The 12,477-nt window shown below is 38.7% G+C and overlaps 1 protein-coding gene across 2 annotated transcripts in view; it reads right to left on the reverse strand.

Moving 5' to 3' along the window:
- The window catches only part of KIF15 (kinesin family member 15), a 75,539-nt gene that overhangs the window by 11,491 nt on the left and 51,571 nt on the right, over window positions 1–12,477 (reverse strand). For both annotated transcript variants that reach the window (XM_059937587.1, XM_059937586.1), the window contains 12 exons: window positions 11,633–11,830; window positions 10,775–10,882; window positions 10,398–10,503; window positions 9,343–9,508; window positions 6,761–6,911; window positions 6,514–6,599; window positions 5,464–5,533; window positions 4,992–5,078; window positions 3,958–4,062; window positions 3,018–3,140; window positions 1,028–1,174; window positions 72–173 (listed from right to left, as the gene is read on the reverse strand). In XM_059937587.1, the coding sequence (XP_059793570.1) occupies window positions 72–173; window positions 1,028–1,174; window positions 3,018–3,140; window positions 3,958–4,062; window positions 4,992–5,078; window positions 5,464–5,533; window positions 6,514–6,599; window positions 6,761–6,911; window positions 9,343–9,508; window positions 10,398–10,503; window positions 10,775–10,882; window positions 11,633–11,830 (1,449 nt within the window). The remainder of the gene's footprint in view (window positions 1–71; window positions 174–1,027; window positions 1,175–3,017; window positions 3,141–3,957; window positions 4,063–4,991; window positions 5,079–5,463; window positions 5,534–6,513; window positions 6,600–6,760; window positions 6,912–9,342; window positions 9,509–10,397; window positions 10,504–10,774; window positions 10,883–11,632; window positions 11,831–12,477) is intronic.

Genomic DNA, 12,477 nt, shown 5'->3' on the forward strand with positions numbered 1-12,477 from the left:
CAATTTCCAACTTGCATCGCTCACAAAATTGCTTATTCCTCCTGAAATGCACTCTTTCTTATGAAAAGTACCTGGGGATACTTGGCAGCAGAATCCATCACATGTTCTAGTTGCCTCATTTTGAAGTTATATTCATTCTTCTTCTGTTCTACTTCCTCTTTCTTTTGGTTTAGCTGGGAAAATTGAACAGATGTAAGATTACAAGTTAGAAAATAATACAGGTACATGGTCCAATTAGAACAGACAATCCTCCCAAGGCAGGCGGAAATGGACTTCTTGCATTATTTTTTCAGGGCCTGATTGATAATTTGACATTTCTCTCACAAATTTATTTACACTTTAAAAGAAACTTCTTTTTTAAGCTTCACAAGTAATCAAAGGGTCATTTGAGGAAAGTTACAAAATATATTATAAAACTACACTAGCCAAAAAAGAGGACAAAAGTCAGCCATGGGACTTCCCTGGTGGTGCAGTGGTTAAGAATCCGCCTGCCAATGCAAGGGACATGGGTTCAAGCCCTGGTCCAGGAAGATCCCACGTGCCACGGAGCAACTAAGCCTGTGCGCCACAACTACTGAGCCCCCACGCCCTAGAGCCCACGTGCCGTAACTACTGAAGCCCGCGTGCTTAGAGACTGTGCTGCGCAACGAAGAGTAGCCCCCGCTCGCCGCAACTAGAGAAGCCCATGCGCAGCAACAAAGACCCAACGCAGCCAAAGATAAATATTAAATTAAAAAAAAAAAAAACAAAGTCAGGCATAACCTTTGCCACAGTGGTTAGAACTTGCTGGCACGTGTCAAGGGCAGAGCGTGGGCAGGAGGACAGCCACCAAGTCTGAACACATAGAAGCAACCAGGTTGTTAAGAGCCCACAGCGCTGCTGCCCCACTACCTGCTCGCCCTGCTAGCCCACCTTTCTGAATGTAGAGAACTAGCCAAGGCAGGGACGCCATGAGCTCAACCGCCACACAGTCCTGCTCCCGCAACCCCCAAAGCCCATCCTGAGCGACGCTCACCCTGCATCTCACCTCATGCTGAAGCTCCTGGATGAGGGCGTCCTTCCTGGTCAGCTCCTCCTGGGCCGACTGCAGAAGCCCCGCGTGCTTTCTCGAGGCCTCGGTGAGCGTGTTCAGCTGCTCAGTGGCGTGAGCCAGGTCCTCACAGAGCATGTCCCTCTGTTAGGGGACAATCCCCCAAGGGGAAGACTCTCTTTAACTGTGGTGTTCCAGTATCGATTTGCAAATCATTACTATGTATGATTTTTAAAACGTTAAGAAAGTTTTAAGTGAGAATCTTTTTTTTTTTTTGCTTGTATGCTAATCCATTCCGAGACAAACCAAGCAGTTAATACTTAAGTCATGAGGTCCAGAGATAAATACTACAGTAAATTCATGTAAGTATCCCAGTTGAGGTCTAACCGCCCTCTGCTCCCCTCTCCCCTCAACCCCAGGTAATCTCTTAATGCTGATCTCTCCTTCCCTGGGAGGACTCCAGGCATGGGTCTCTAGTTTACCTGTTGTCTCACCAATAGATTCTAGTCCATTATACACGGGAAGGTAAACAGTTGTAAAGATGAGTACCCCTCAGCTAATTGGGGAGGGGCTGGCCAGTTCACCAGACTGTGATACAGTGTCACAGGCCACCAGACTGTGATACAGTGTCATAGGCCATCAAATTTTCAGGGAAGTAGCTTGATGGAAGGTGGCAGAGAGAATTAGAAGTCCTATAGGTTGCATACATAATTCCTATGTACACAGTGTATGTAATCTCTACCAAATTAGAGCAGAATCTATTCCCCCTAACTTTCCAGATGTGCATGTATATGTGCACAGATATATATAATAGTGTATATTATATATACATTAAACATACAGTATTACATATACGTCATAGATACATGTATTGCACACACATACCTGATAGATCACAAACATTTCCACATATACTTACTCTTTTATTATATCATTTTCACTGAGTGGGCTCTATTTCATCTTATGGATGCACCACCATTTAACCCTTCACTAAATATTTCAGTTGATTTGAATTTTTCACTATTATATGCATCTAATTCTCATATCTAGATTATTATTGGGTTGGCCAAAAAGCCAACCACCTCAAGCCAGTCACACCCAACTGTTCCCTTTTATGAGGATGCTCCACAAACATTCACAGGTGCCAGCTTCCCTCCCTAGCAAAGTCTTGTACTAATACTATCTTCTCCGGAAGCTCTTTGGAATTCTCCAGGCATAACTGCTCCTCTCCCTCCCTTTTCTGTGCTCTCAAGTCATTTATTACATCACAATACATCTACCTCTTAAGCTAGATTGCATGCCTCAAGGTAAGTATCTGTGTTTCAATCATTCTTCCATTCCCAAATGACAAACAGGTACAGGTTGTATGGCAGGTGGGTTCAATAAATACTTGTTGAATTTGTTTCATGGATAGTAAGAAAACTATTTCTAAAGCAGGTTCAGAGCAGTATACATAGTGGGTTACCATCTGTGTGAAAAAAGGAAAACTCAAGGTATATAGGATTAGCCAAAAATATCTCTGGAAGGATATACAAGAGGGAATGTATATTGCTTTATATATTTTGAATATTGAACTACACGACAGTACTGCTTAATTTTTTAAAAGATATATTTACATCAACAACAAGATAATTAAAACTTATTTTAGCTAAAACACAACAAGCAATTTTGTGGTTAACCAGCCCTTTCTTTGCTCCCTGCTGCTACCACTACATCCAAGTAAATGCAGTTTCCACTCTGCTTCCTTTTCAGAAGAGGGTGAGTTACAGGAACTTAGCATGGTGTTAGCACAAATGAATGGAAATAAATCAACTAAACAAAATATAACAATCTTAGTATTATCTATCAATTGCCTAACTACCTTAGGGAAAGTGGCTCAAATTATGACTTACTCCTTTTTAAAAGTCTTCTATTTATTCATTAATAACACATAGAAACATACTGACAAGTAATAAACCAAAAAGGGTGATGATGTGTTAACATCTACCTCTATGTCCTCGGAGAGTATTCTCAGTCTAAGGGATTCTTTCAGATCCAGAATGTCCACTTCCTGTCTCTTAATCAATGCTTTGCTCTCTTCTTTGTCAACCAAAGCAGAATTGTATTTGCCCTGCAGAAAAGAAAATGATGATACAAGATCTGTCTGCTTTATTATCAGTTTATTTTTAGATTAAAATAACTGAAGAATGAGTCTGAGTTCCAAGGTGATGACCAGATTAACACAAATAAATTCAATAACTACTTGTTGAATGAAGGAGTGGAAGAGTTAATGGATGAATGGCAAGAAGAAGTGGAAAAGTCCCACAGGTATCAGTGAAAAAACATCTGCTTTTGTCATCTTTATCAGAAATCAGTGGAGTGCAGCAAGCTCCCTTTGGAGCACAGGAGTGAGGAACATTAACAAAAAACTACCCTGACCCAAGGGACGGAGGAAGCATTCACCATTTATATGCAGGAAGAGTAAGCAGTTACTTTAGGAAATGATAAAATCCAATAATGGGGAAACAAACTCACTTTCTAAATCACTGATGTCTCTGAACTTAACTAAAATGTGCTATTTTTTTTCTTGAAGCAATTAAGGAACACCACATACCCTTAACCATCAGAGGCAACAGTCAGTCTGTTTCTGATGTGGTTTGGATCAGCAATTCCCAAATGTGCACAGAGAGCACTGTTCCCAGGTCAGTGAGATCTGAGAAATGCTGCAGCCGACTTTGCCTTCCCGAGATGCACACAGCACACACGTCAGCATATTGAAGGCCCTGCGGGTTCTGCAGATACCCAAGCCTGCTGAGCTTTCACTAGTACATATTTTCAAACCTGGGTGACCACAGAACCCTTTTTTCTGTGGGGCATTTGTTAACCACTTGAGTCTGTGAACTGTGCCTCGTGCTCAAATTTAATATCTTGTTGGCGACAGAACTTACATTGATGTCCTTCAGTTCTTGTCTCAGGGTGTCTATGGTTTCTGTTTTCTCAGAGACTGAGGTTCTTAGCTCCTGGATCTGGCTCATGAGGTCAGCTACAACTTCCTGACAAGGAAAGAAACAATATCTTCATACCCAATGACAGCAAGGAGATCTTTTTTTAATGATAAATCATTTATCTTTCCAAATGACAATAGGAGAAGTCAATTTTATTTTAGCAAAATATCATATGTCACATTACATTATTAATATTACCAATTTATATTTTATTGGTTTTCTAATATTTTAGTTAATTGTTTGCTTTGGTTTTATGAATGAATAAGAGCTAGACATATAAGGAATGTACAACTAATTTTATGTTCAGACATACATATTAATGTTTATTATTCTAGTTAAAGCCAACACCAGGGATTTGAGAATTTGTATCATGGCACTCACAATCAATGAGAAAAGGTCGCACTGACCTTAAAGCATCCTAGTTAAAGGGGGCAGGGATGTGTTTTAGAAACACTGCCATCAAGAGAGATAGAGGGCTTCCCTGGTGGCGCAGTGGTTGAGATTCTGCCTGCCAATGCAGGCGACATGGGTTCGAGCCCTGGTCTGGGAAGATCCCACATGCCGCAGAGCAACTGGGCCCGTGAGCCAAAACTACTGAGCCTGTGCGTCTGGAACTTGTGCTCCGCAACAAGAGAGACCGTGATAGTGAGAGGCCCGTGCACCGCAATGAAGAGTGGCCCCCGCTCGCCACAACAAGAGAAAGCCCTCTCACAGAAACGAAGACCCAACACAGCCAAAAATAAATAAATAAATAAATAAATAAATTTATTAAAAAAAAAAAAAGAGTGATAGAGCAGTTTGCGCTTGAAGTTATGAGGAAAATTAACTTAAAGACTTCATTCTCTAGCAACCTTGGAAGATGAGCAAGGCCTAAGTGCATACAGAAATGTTAGCTAACCCTGGGAGCAGAAGACTGGAATGCGAAGGCAGCGTTTATAAGGAAAATGCAGGGGGCTATATCCTCAACCTCTACCTACCTTGTCAGCATCTCTAGACTTCTCCAGAGAACTGATTACTTTTTCGGTAGCACACAAACTCTCTTCTAGTTTCTGTACTTTTGCCATCTATAGGGAAAAATTAATATTTTTAGAAAGAGAATTAAATCACAAAGTTAACCACACACATGTATTTTAAAAAGCATAAAAGGAGTTGAAATCTGCTTTTCATATTAAACAGTATATACTAAGAAGTAATATTTGAAAATAAAAAGTTGGGTTAAAAGATAATGATTTTGTGGTCTCTATCAGGAAACCGCCAACAAATTATGATTATAGCCATCTGGGAGTTAGAAAAAGAGTTGAAAATAATACAACCAACCAAAAATTCCATCTTTTTATTATAAATTTTCAACATCTGAAAGCTGAAACAGTTTTTATAACAAATCTCTTTGGACATCAGGAATAAAAGTTATAAACCTCAAATTTCAGAGTTAGAGAATAGGACATTTACCTGCTGCTCACACTTGGCCATCTCTTTCTGTTTCTCCTGACGTACAGCTTCAAGAACTTCTAAGATTTCTCTGGAAAAGAAGAACTATCTTTTACTCATGACTCATTCAATGGAAACAGGAACTGAGTCCATTCGTACAGAAGAGATTCAATGCAATGCAACTGAACTTTATTAGACACATACTTGGTGTTAGGAATTGTATTCCAGTAGGATCAGAAATTTGAACGAGTTTCTTCAACAGTTATTTAACAAGAACCCAGTTTTGTGCCAGGACAGTTTATTTTTCTCCAGAGTACTTAGGACTCCCTAACATAATATATAGTATTTACTTATTACCCACCTCTCTGTGCTACAATGTGAACCTCAAAAGGGCGGGGCTATTTTGTTCACTGTCTTACCTCTAAATGTCCTGGCATTTACCAAACAGTGCCTGGCTTGCTGGATATCACTAAACGTTTGAATGAATGACTAAATGTTAACTGTCTTTCCCAATTATATGGAGTCACCAGTATATAGCAGGGACTAGAAGAGAATCTGTCTCATAGTAAGAACTCTACAAGGATGCTGAATACACTAATACAAATTCTTCTTATTAGAGTAATAATCCTCCTGTTGGCTGGAACGAAGAGACTGAGAGAGATCACCAAGGAAAAGAATTTGGAGAGAGGAAAGAAAGACAATGGTGTTCATATAAGGGACCAGAAGAAAATAAGAGCAGAGAGAAATCAAATAGTAGAGACAGAAATAAATCAGTCCCCACATTTCAATAATAAATACTGTGATTTATTTACAGAAGGTCCCGAGTTCTGATCACCACCAATTGCTATTCATTTAAAAAGTACTGTAGCTAGTTATTAAATGTTTTGAAAAATTAAGTTTCTCTACATAGCCATTTATACAAAAAAAATCTGATATTCGTTTTGGAATGCTTCAAAAAAAAAACTTAACAGGCTATTAGCAATTAAAAAAAAAAAAAGAAAACTCGCAAGATAAAGAATGTGGTAGTAAATGATATTCTAGTCAACTATGGAAAAGATAAATAGCACTCACTTAGAACTGTTTTCTTTATCTTCTTCAAATTGTAATAATAATTTGTTATTGCGTTCTTTTTCTGCCTCAAAAAGCTCCATCAAATTCTAAAAGACAATGTTATATTAGATTTTAAGGTGTAGTCAACAAACACATGGAGTACCTTCTATGTGGCAGGCACAATGGGCCAGTACAGAAGTTAGGAAGAGGTCAAACAGTCACACATCCAGAACAAGTTCATCAATAACCAATATCCTTCTTAACTTACATTCAGATCAGATTTCAGAGTTTCATTTTCTTTTTTGCAGTTTTGGAGGTTTTTTGAAAGTTGGTCAATTTCAAACTTCATTACTTCTTGTAAGTTGTCATAGGAATCCTGTAGGCAGGTTTTGCTCTCAAGAAGCTTTTCATTTTCTAATCTTTATCAGGAAAACATTTTTACAAAAGTAAATATAGACATTAAATGTAGTTCTGCTAGTCAGATTTATCTGTAGTTCACTTTATCCCATCTACAGACCATTCCCAACTTACAGAAGGCTTGACTGATGTAAAGCTCCTCACGGACTTCTGTGAAATGGTCATTATGATGTGATGCACGAATATTAGTGTGATGGGGATGGAAAAGACAGGTTGGGCGTGTTAGCCTGCAGCTATTTACTTCTTCATTCTTTCTCCCGTGATTTCAACCAGACATGCTTAATTGATTGGCAATTTCGGGTGATGAGACTCATTTAGGGGGTTCCAGACCTAACCTTCATGTAAACTAAAGACTGCCCATTGATTTAATTTTGTTGATAGCTGAACTCTATAGACTCAGCACCTATTCTCCCGACTATAGGAAGGTTTTTCAAGATGGCAAATATGGCTTTGATCTGAGCAAGAGAATAAACTCCTTTAGGATAAATATCTTTTAAGTCACATGATTATTACTTATTGCTTTTTAGGTTTTCACCCTCTTATTCTACTTCGCAACATACTGTGACATGCCCAAACAGACTTCATCCAAAAACTAGTAGACATGACCTCTGGACCACCCAAAACAGATGTCCCAGCTTGTACACAGAGGGCTGTGAGACCTGGATCTATCTGGCTTCACTAAGTCCATGCAGAGTAGAAGTGGCAAATTACGAAGTGGGATAAATCAGTTGCTAAAGACAGATATACAGACAATACATGGTAGAGAGGAAGAACATATGATTTATGATACAAACTGTATATATAAAGCAGGTAAAATAATTCAAGAAATACACGGCGGTTGGGTGGTTTCACTTAGAGGTCTTAACAAACTTTGAGAGCCATGACAGTTTAAGCAGCCCAGTAAGTGATACACCCAATGTATGTCACATTGAGTGCAAAAAAAAATCACACAAAATTAGTTTGACAGAGCCAAGATAAGATTTAGTGATTCGGATGTTAAAAACTAATACCAGGTGTAAGAAAAAACAGCAGTGCACCTGTGATGATAAACAGCCACTGACCAGCAGCCTTGGTGCTGGAGAAATGGCGCCGGGGAGTGGAGGCTGTGCTGACTTAGCACAGGCCCCTCTCTAAAGGATGGCGGCCATGCAAGAATGTGGGCCCAGTGCCAGCAACTTGTCGGATTTTTAAGAGGATGCTGAAATATGGATCTTTATAAGAAAGTTCTCAATTTTAAAAATGTTATGCTAAATTTTTTTCAAAAACCATACTGGGCAGGCCCAACAAAAACACGTCTATGGAGACACGCAGACCTCAAGTTTTCTTCCTCTATTTTCAATTCCTTGTTGCCTATTCAAAAAACACTCAAGCATTACAGGTTTTAGTCTTTGCAATGTCTATAAAAACTAAATTCAAGGTTGTCTATTAGCAGCTTTTCTAGAGTGAGCAGTCACACTCATATCACACTCACAGTATCACAATCAATGTCCATTATTAAATTATTGCCATAGACTTGGGAAATAGCATCAAAACCACGAGATGGTTTTAAGTTACGTTTTACAAAAGGTTGAAATTAGTGAGAAAAAAACCCAGTAAAAACAAACAATTTACATCTTAGATTACTTTGTTTCAAGATTACCAGCACCTGACTAACTAGCCAGCCTCTGGAGTTACTGTGGACAATGGTGGCAACTACTGGTTTGGTCTACCTTGTACTGTCCCTTCTAGTAAGAGCACACCTTTCCCGCTGGAGAGGGAACAGACACGTCACCTCTGTTGCGCCAACCCTTGGTAAGTGATTGACCCAAAAGTAAGCAGATGACTCAAGCAAGAACAATACCAGTTTTCTCTGGGATTGATATATGGCGATGGGGAGAGAGAATCTCTTCGCAGGGGTTGTTATGCCAGGAGACAGAAGATGGAGCTGTCTGAGGCAATCTGTTCCCCGTCACATAGAGGAAGGTCCTCAACAGTAGAAGAGAATAAGGGCAATACACAGAGGGAAGAAGAACAGAGAGAAAGGGAGGGAGGGACTGAAAGAGGAAGTGAGGGAGAGAAGCTGGAGGGGGGGTGGGGGGATGGGAATGCACACTGACAATATTGTTTGAGATTCAATCTAGTTTGTCCGTGAAACCAAAATCACCTCTGGGGCTTCCCAATGTCGTGAGCCAATAAACTATTTTTTTTTTTTTTTTTTTTTTTAAACGGGGGCACAGTGCAGCTTGCAGGATTTTAGTTCCCTGACCAGGGATCGAACCCAGACCCTCGGCAGTGAAAGCGCAGAGTCCTAACCACTGGACAGCCAGGGCATTCCCAATAAATTACCTTTTAGTTTTTTACACTAGCTTGAGTTGGGTTTACAGCACTTGTACTTCAAGTAGTCCTGGGTTACAGGCCATCAGGCAACTTGAAACAATAACAGAACAACTCTACCTGACATTATGTAGTTGAAGCTGTACATGCATGTGTCTTTCGGAAAGGCTGTTGAGTTCTTTCTCCTGACTCTCTCTGAATGAACTATACTCCAGTTTCACCGAAGACAGCTCCTTGTCTGCAGAATGAAGAACTACTCGCAGGTCATGTACCTCACTTTTCAAAACTAAAACAAACAAACACATAATAACTCTTAACAGACTTTTCTTTACATGTATTTTTTACAAAGGAGGCAAATTTGATAGGTACCCTTCACACAATCAGCAAAAACAAGTTGAAGAGACCATTTTAAGAGTAAAAATTTTGAACAACTAAATGGGAGGTATCTAGGAGCACTGAGATTTCTATTTTCTTCCTCTCCCTTGCTCATGGTTTTTGGTATATTTCTACCAAAAAAAAAAGTTAACACCTGTCCCTCACATGTAGGTCATTTGATTTTTCTACATTTCTCCTGCAGAATGTGCATCAAAACTCTTCAAATAAGAAAAAAAGCCAAGAGATTTAACGTATTTTAAGTGACCTAATCTTACTTATTGAAAACCCTTTGGAGATGTACCAGAACTTTCCAAAATAGGTTAAACACTCTGGTCTTCTAAGGAAACTCCAACTGGAATTAAAATTAGGTAACTTTTTAGATCAAAGAAAAGGAAACGGTTGTCTTTTTTGCCTTAGCTTTATCATAAGCTATTACAAATACTCTGATGAAAGAAAAAACTAAAAAAACTGGGAATTAAATGATATTCCCACATCTATGAATATATACAAATATATTTTATGCTTTTCTGTCACTAGTAAAACCTTCATCTTATGAATTCAAGACACTTTGTTTTCAAAGCAGTATTAAAACTTTAAGCAGACATTTGTATCATTTGTTTGAGAGCAGTCCTGGAGAAAATTACCCTTTATAATATATTGCTATTACTCGTCTGGTCTAATTTAAAACAAACAAACAGAAACAACCAACCAAAAACACAGGGACAACATTTTATCCATACGAGTAAAAAGATAGTGAGTTACAGTATTCAGATTAGGAAGCTTCCAGTGTTCAGACTCACAGTCATTCTTGGTCTGAGTGTCTTGAAGCTGCTTTTCAAGGACATTCAACTGAGAGAGATACCCTTGCTGCTGTTCGGTCCAATCAGTTCTTTCAGATGAGAAAAGCTTTGGGAAAGAAATAAATTTACTGGAAAAAAAATACTGGCATGCTAAGACACACTCCAAATCATCACCTTGTTTCTGTTTTTAAAATCTAGTCTTAAATTCAGACTAGGGGTGTGTGTCTCATTATCAGAATAGTAGGTGAAGTAACAAAATAGAGAATACAACTCAAATAAACCTTGACCAAGGCTTCACAAAGTCACTTCCTTCCTGGGACGCTCTTACTTTGAGGATCTGTTTCATACATTTTCTGAGGCAATGCTCGCGGTCTCACCTCCTGCATTTGAGTAGAATGATGTTCCAGTTTGTCAATGTGCTGCTGAAGCTTTAGGTTTTTATGCTCTTCTTCATCCAACTTGACTTGAAGGGCACACATTTGTTCCTGCAACACAAGAACTTCAGTGGTCAAAAATTCTTTTAATGGACATCTTAAACAGTCCATCATTTCTTCTGCATTAAAAATACAAAACTCAAAACCTCATATGGACAAAGGTATCAAAGGCCAGTTTGGAGCCAGAAAACCATTTCAGAAGACTACACTAATGATCTCTCATGTTTCAGAATTACACTTGTGGCCCATCAAAGTGGATAATTTGAAACACAAAGGAAAGAAGTGATTAAAATTAAAATCATAGATTAAATCGTAGAGCCATTTTGAGACTTCTAAGAAGCTTTCTCAGGCCTATATGAAGTGACTTCACCAGAAAGGCCTCCATACCTGTGGAAGGGCAAAATTTTGGAATTTGGGGTGACGTAGCTCCCTGTAAGTTTTACTAGACAGTAGATAAACTTCTTAAAAGAAAAAACAAATCACTGGATTCTGAGATAAACTTCACATGTTATTTCAAATATACCAAAAGCTGTCTAAAATTTGATCTATCACAAGATTCTTTCAGCTATTTAATCTTCTTTAGCAGATACAACACTGTGCCATGTAAACCAGTTCTGGAACTAGAAGCTAGTGGCAAACTGGTCTTTTTACACACAAGAGAACCAAAGCTCAAGGAGAGTGGAAACTGACTTGCTAAATACTGCAAAGCAGATTGAAAGAACAAGAGCAGGCTGATTTCTAACCCAGGGATTTTTACACACTCATCCTTAAAAACATACGATTTTAATACTAAACAGGTACCTGCACCATTCTGTGCTCTTCAGAAATGGCTTCAAAAGCTTGTTCATTAATCTCAGGTGGCACTGGCTCATTTAAGATATCCTTATCCAATCTGCTAGAATTCTGAGTGTGTGCAGAGCCAAAACTCTCCAGTTCAGGGCTTAATTTTGGTACTGGTCGAGACCAAAGTTGATAAGCCTTGGTTGGTGTCGTTATGATCTACAGCAAAAAATTATTAGGAAAACAACATTAGCACACATGAAAACAACAGCATATTTATAATTGTGTGAACAGAGAGGATAAAATTATAATTCTATTCATCAAGAGAAAAGAAAAGGTATCCTTGAGACTTCCCTGGTGGTCCAGTGGCTAAGCCTCTGTTCTCCCACTGCAGGGGGCCCAGGTTCAATCCCTGGTCAGAGAACTAGATCCCACATGCCACAACTAAGAGTTCACATGCCGCAACTAAAGATCCCACATGCTGCAACTAAGACCTGGAGCAGTCAAATAAACAAATATTTAAGAAAAAAAAGAAAACAAAAGGTATCCCTGAGACGCAGCATAGAAATGCCCTTGTGGAAACAAATCTATCAGTTCAAAGCAGTCTCAAGCAAAAATTGTTGTAAGATTTTTAAAAATGAAACTTGATAAGTCAACTCCAAACTGTATACAAAAAAAAAAAAAAGTGCAAGAAGAGACAATTAAAAAGACAACAAATTAGGAAGACTTCCCTGGTCAATATAAAAATGTAAGTGTATGGTCACTAAAACAATGCATTATTAGCATATGTATAATCAAATAGAACACTGGAAGAAAATAAAAAGTCCAGAAATAGAATAATTTATATGTGGAAAGTTCAAATTAAT

This window comes from Balaenoptera ricei, chromosome 11 (assembly GCF_028023285.1).
Source record: "Balaenoptera ricei isolate mBalRic1 chromosome 11, mBalRic1.hap2, whole genome shotgun sequence".
Taxonomy (NCBI): domain Eukaryota; kingdom Metazoa; phylum Chordata; class Mammalia; order Artiodactyla; family Balaenopteridae; genus Balaenoptera; species Balaenoptera ricei.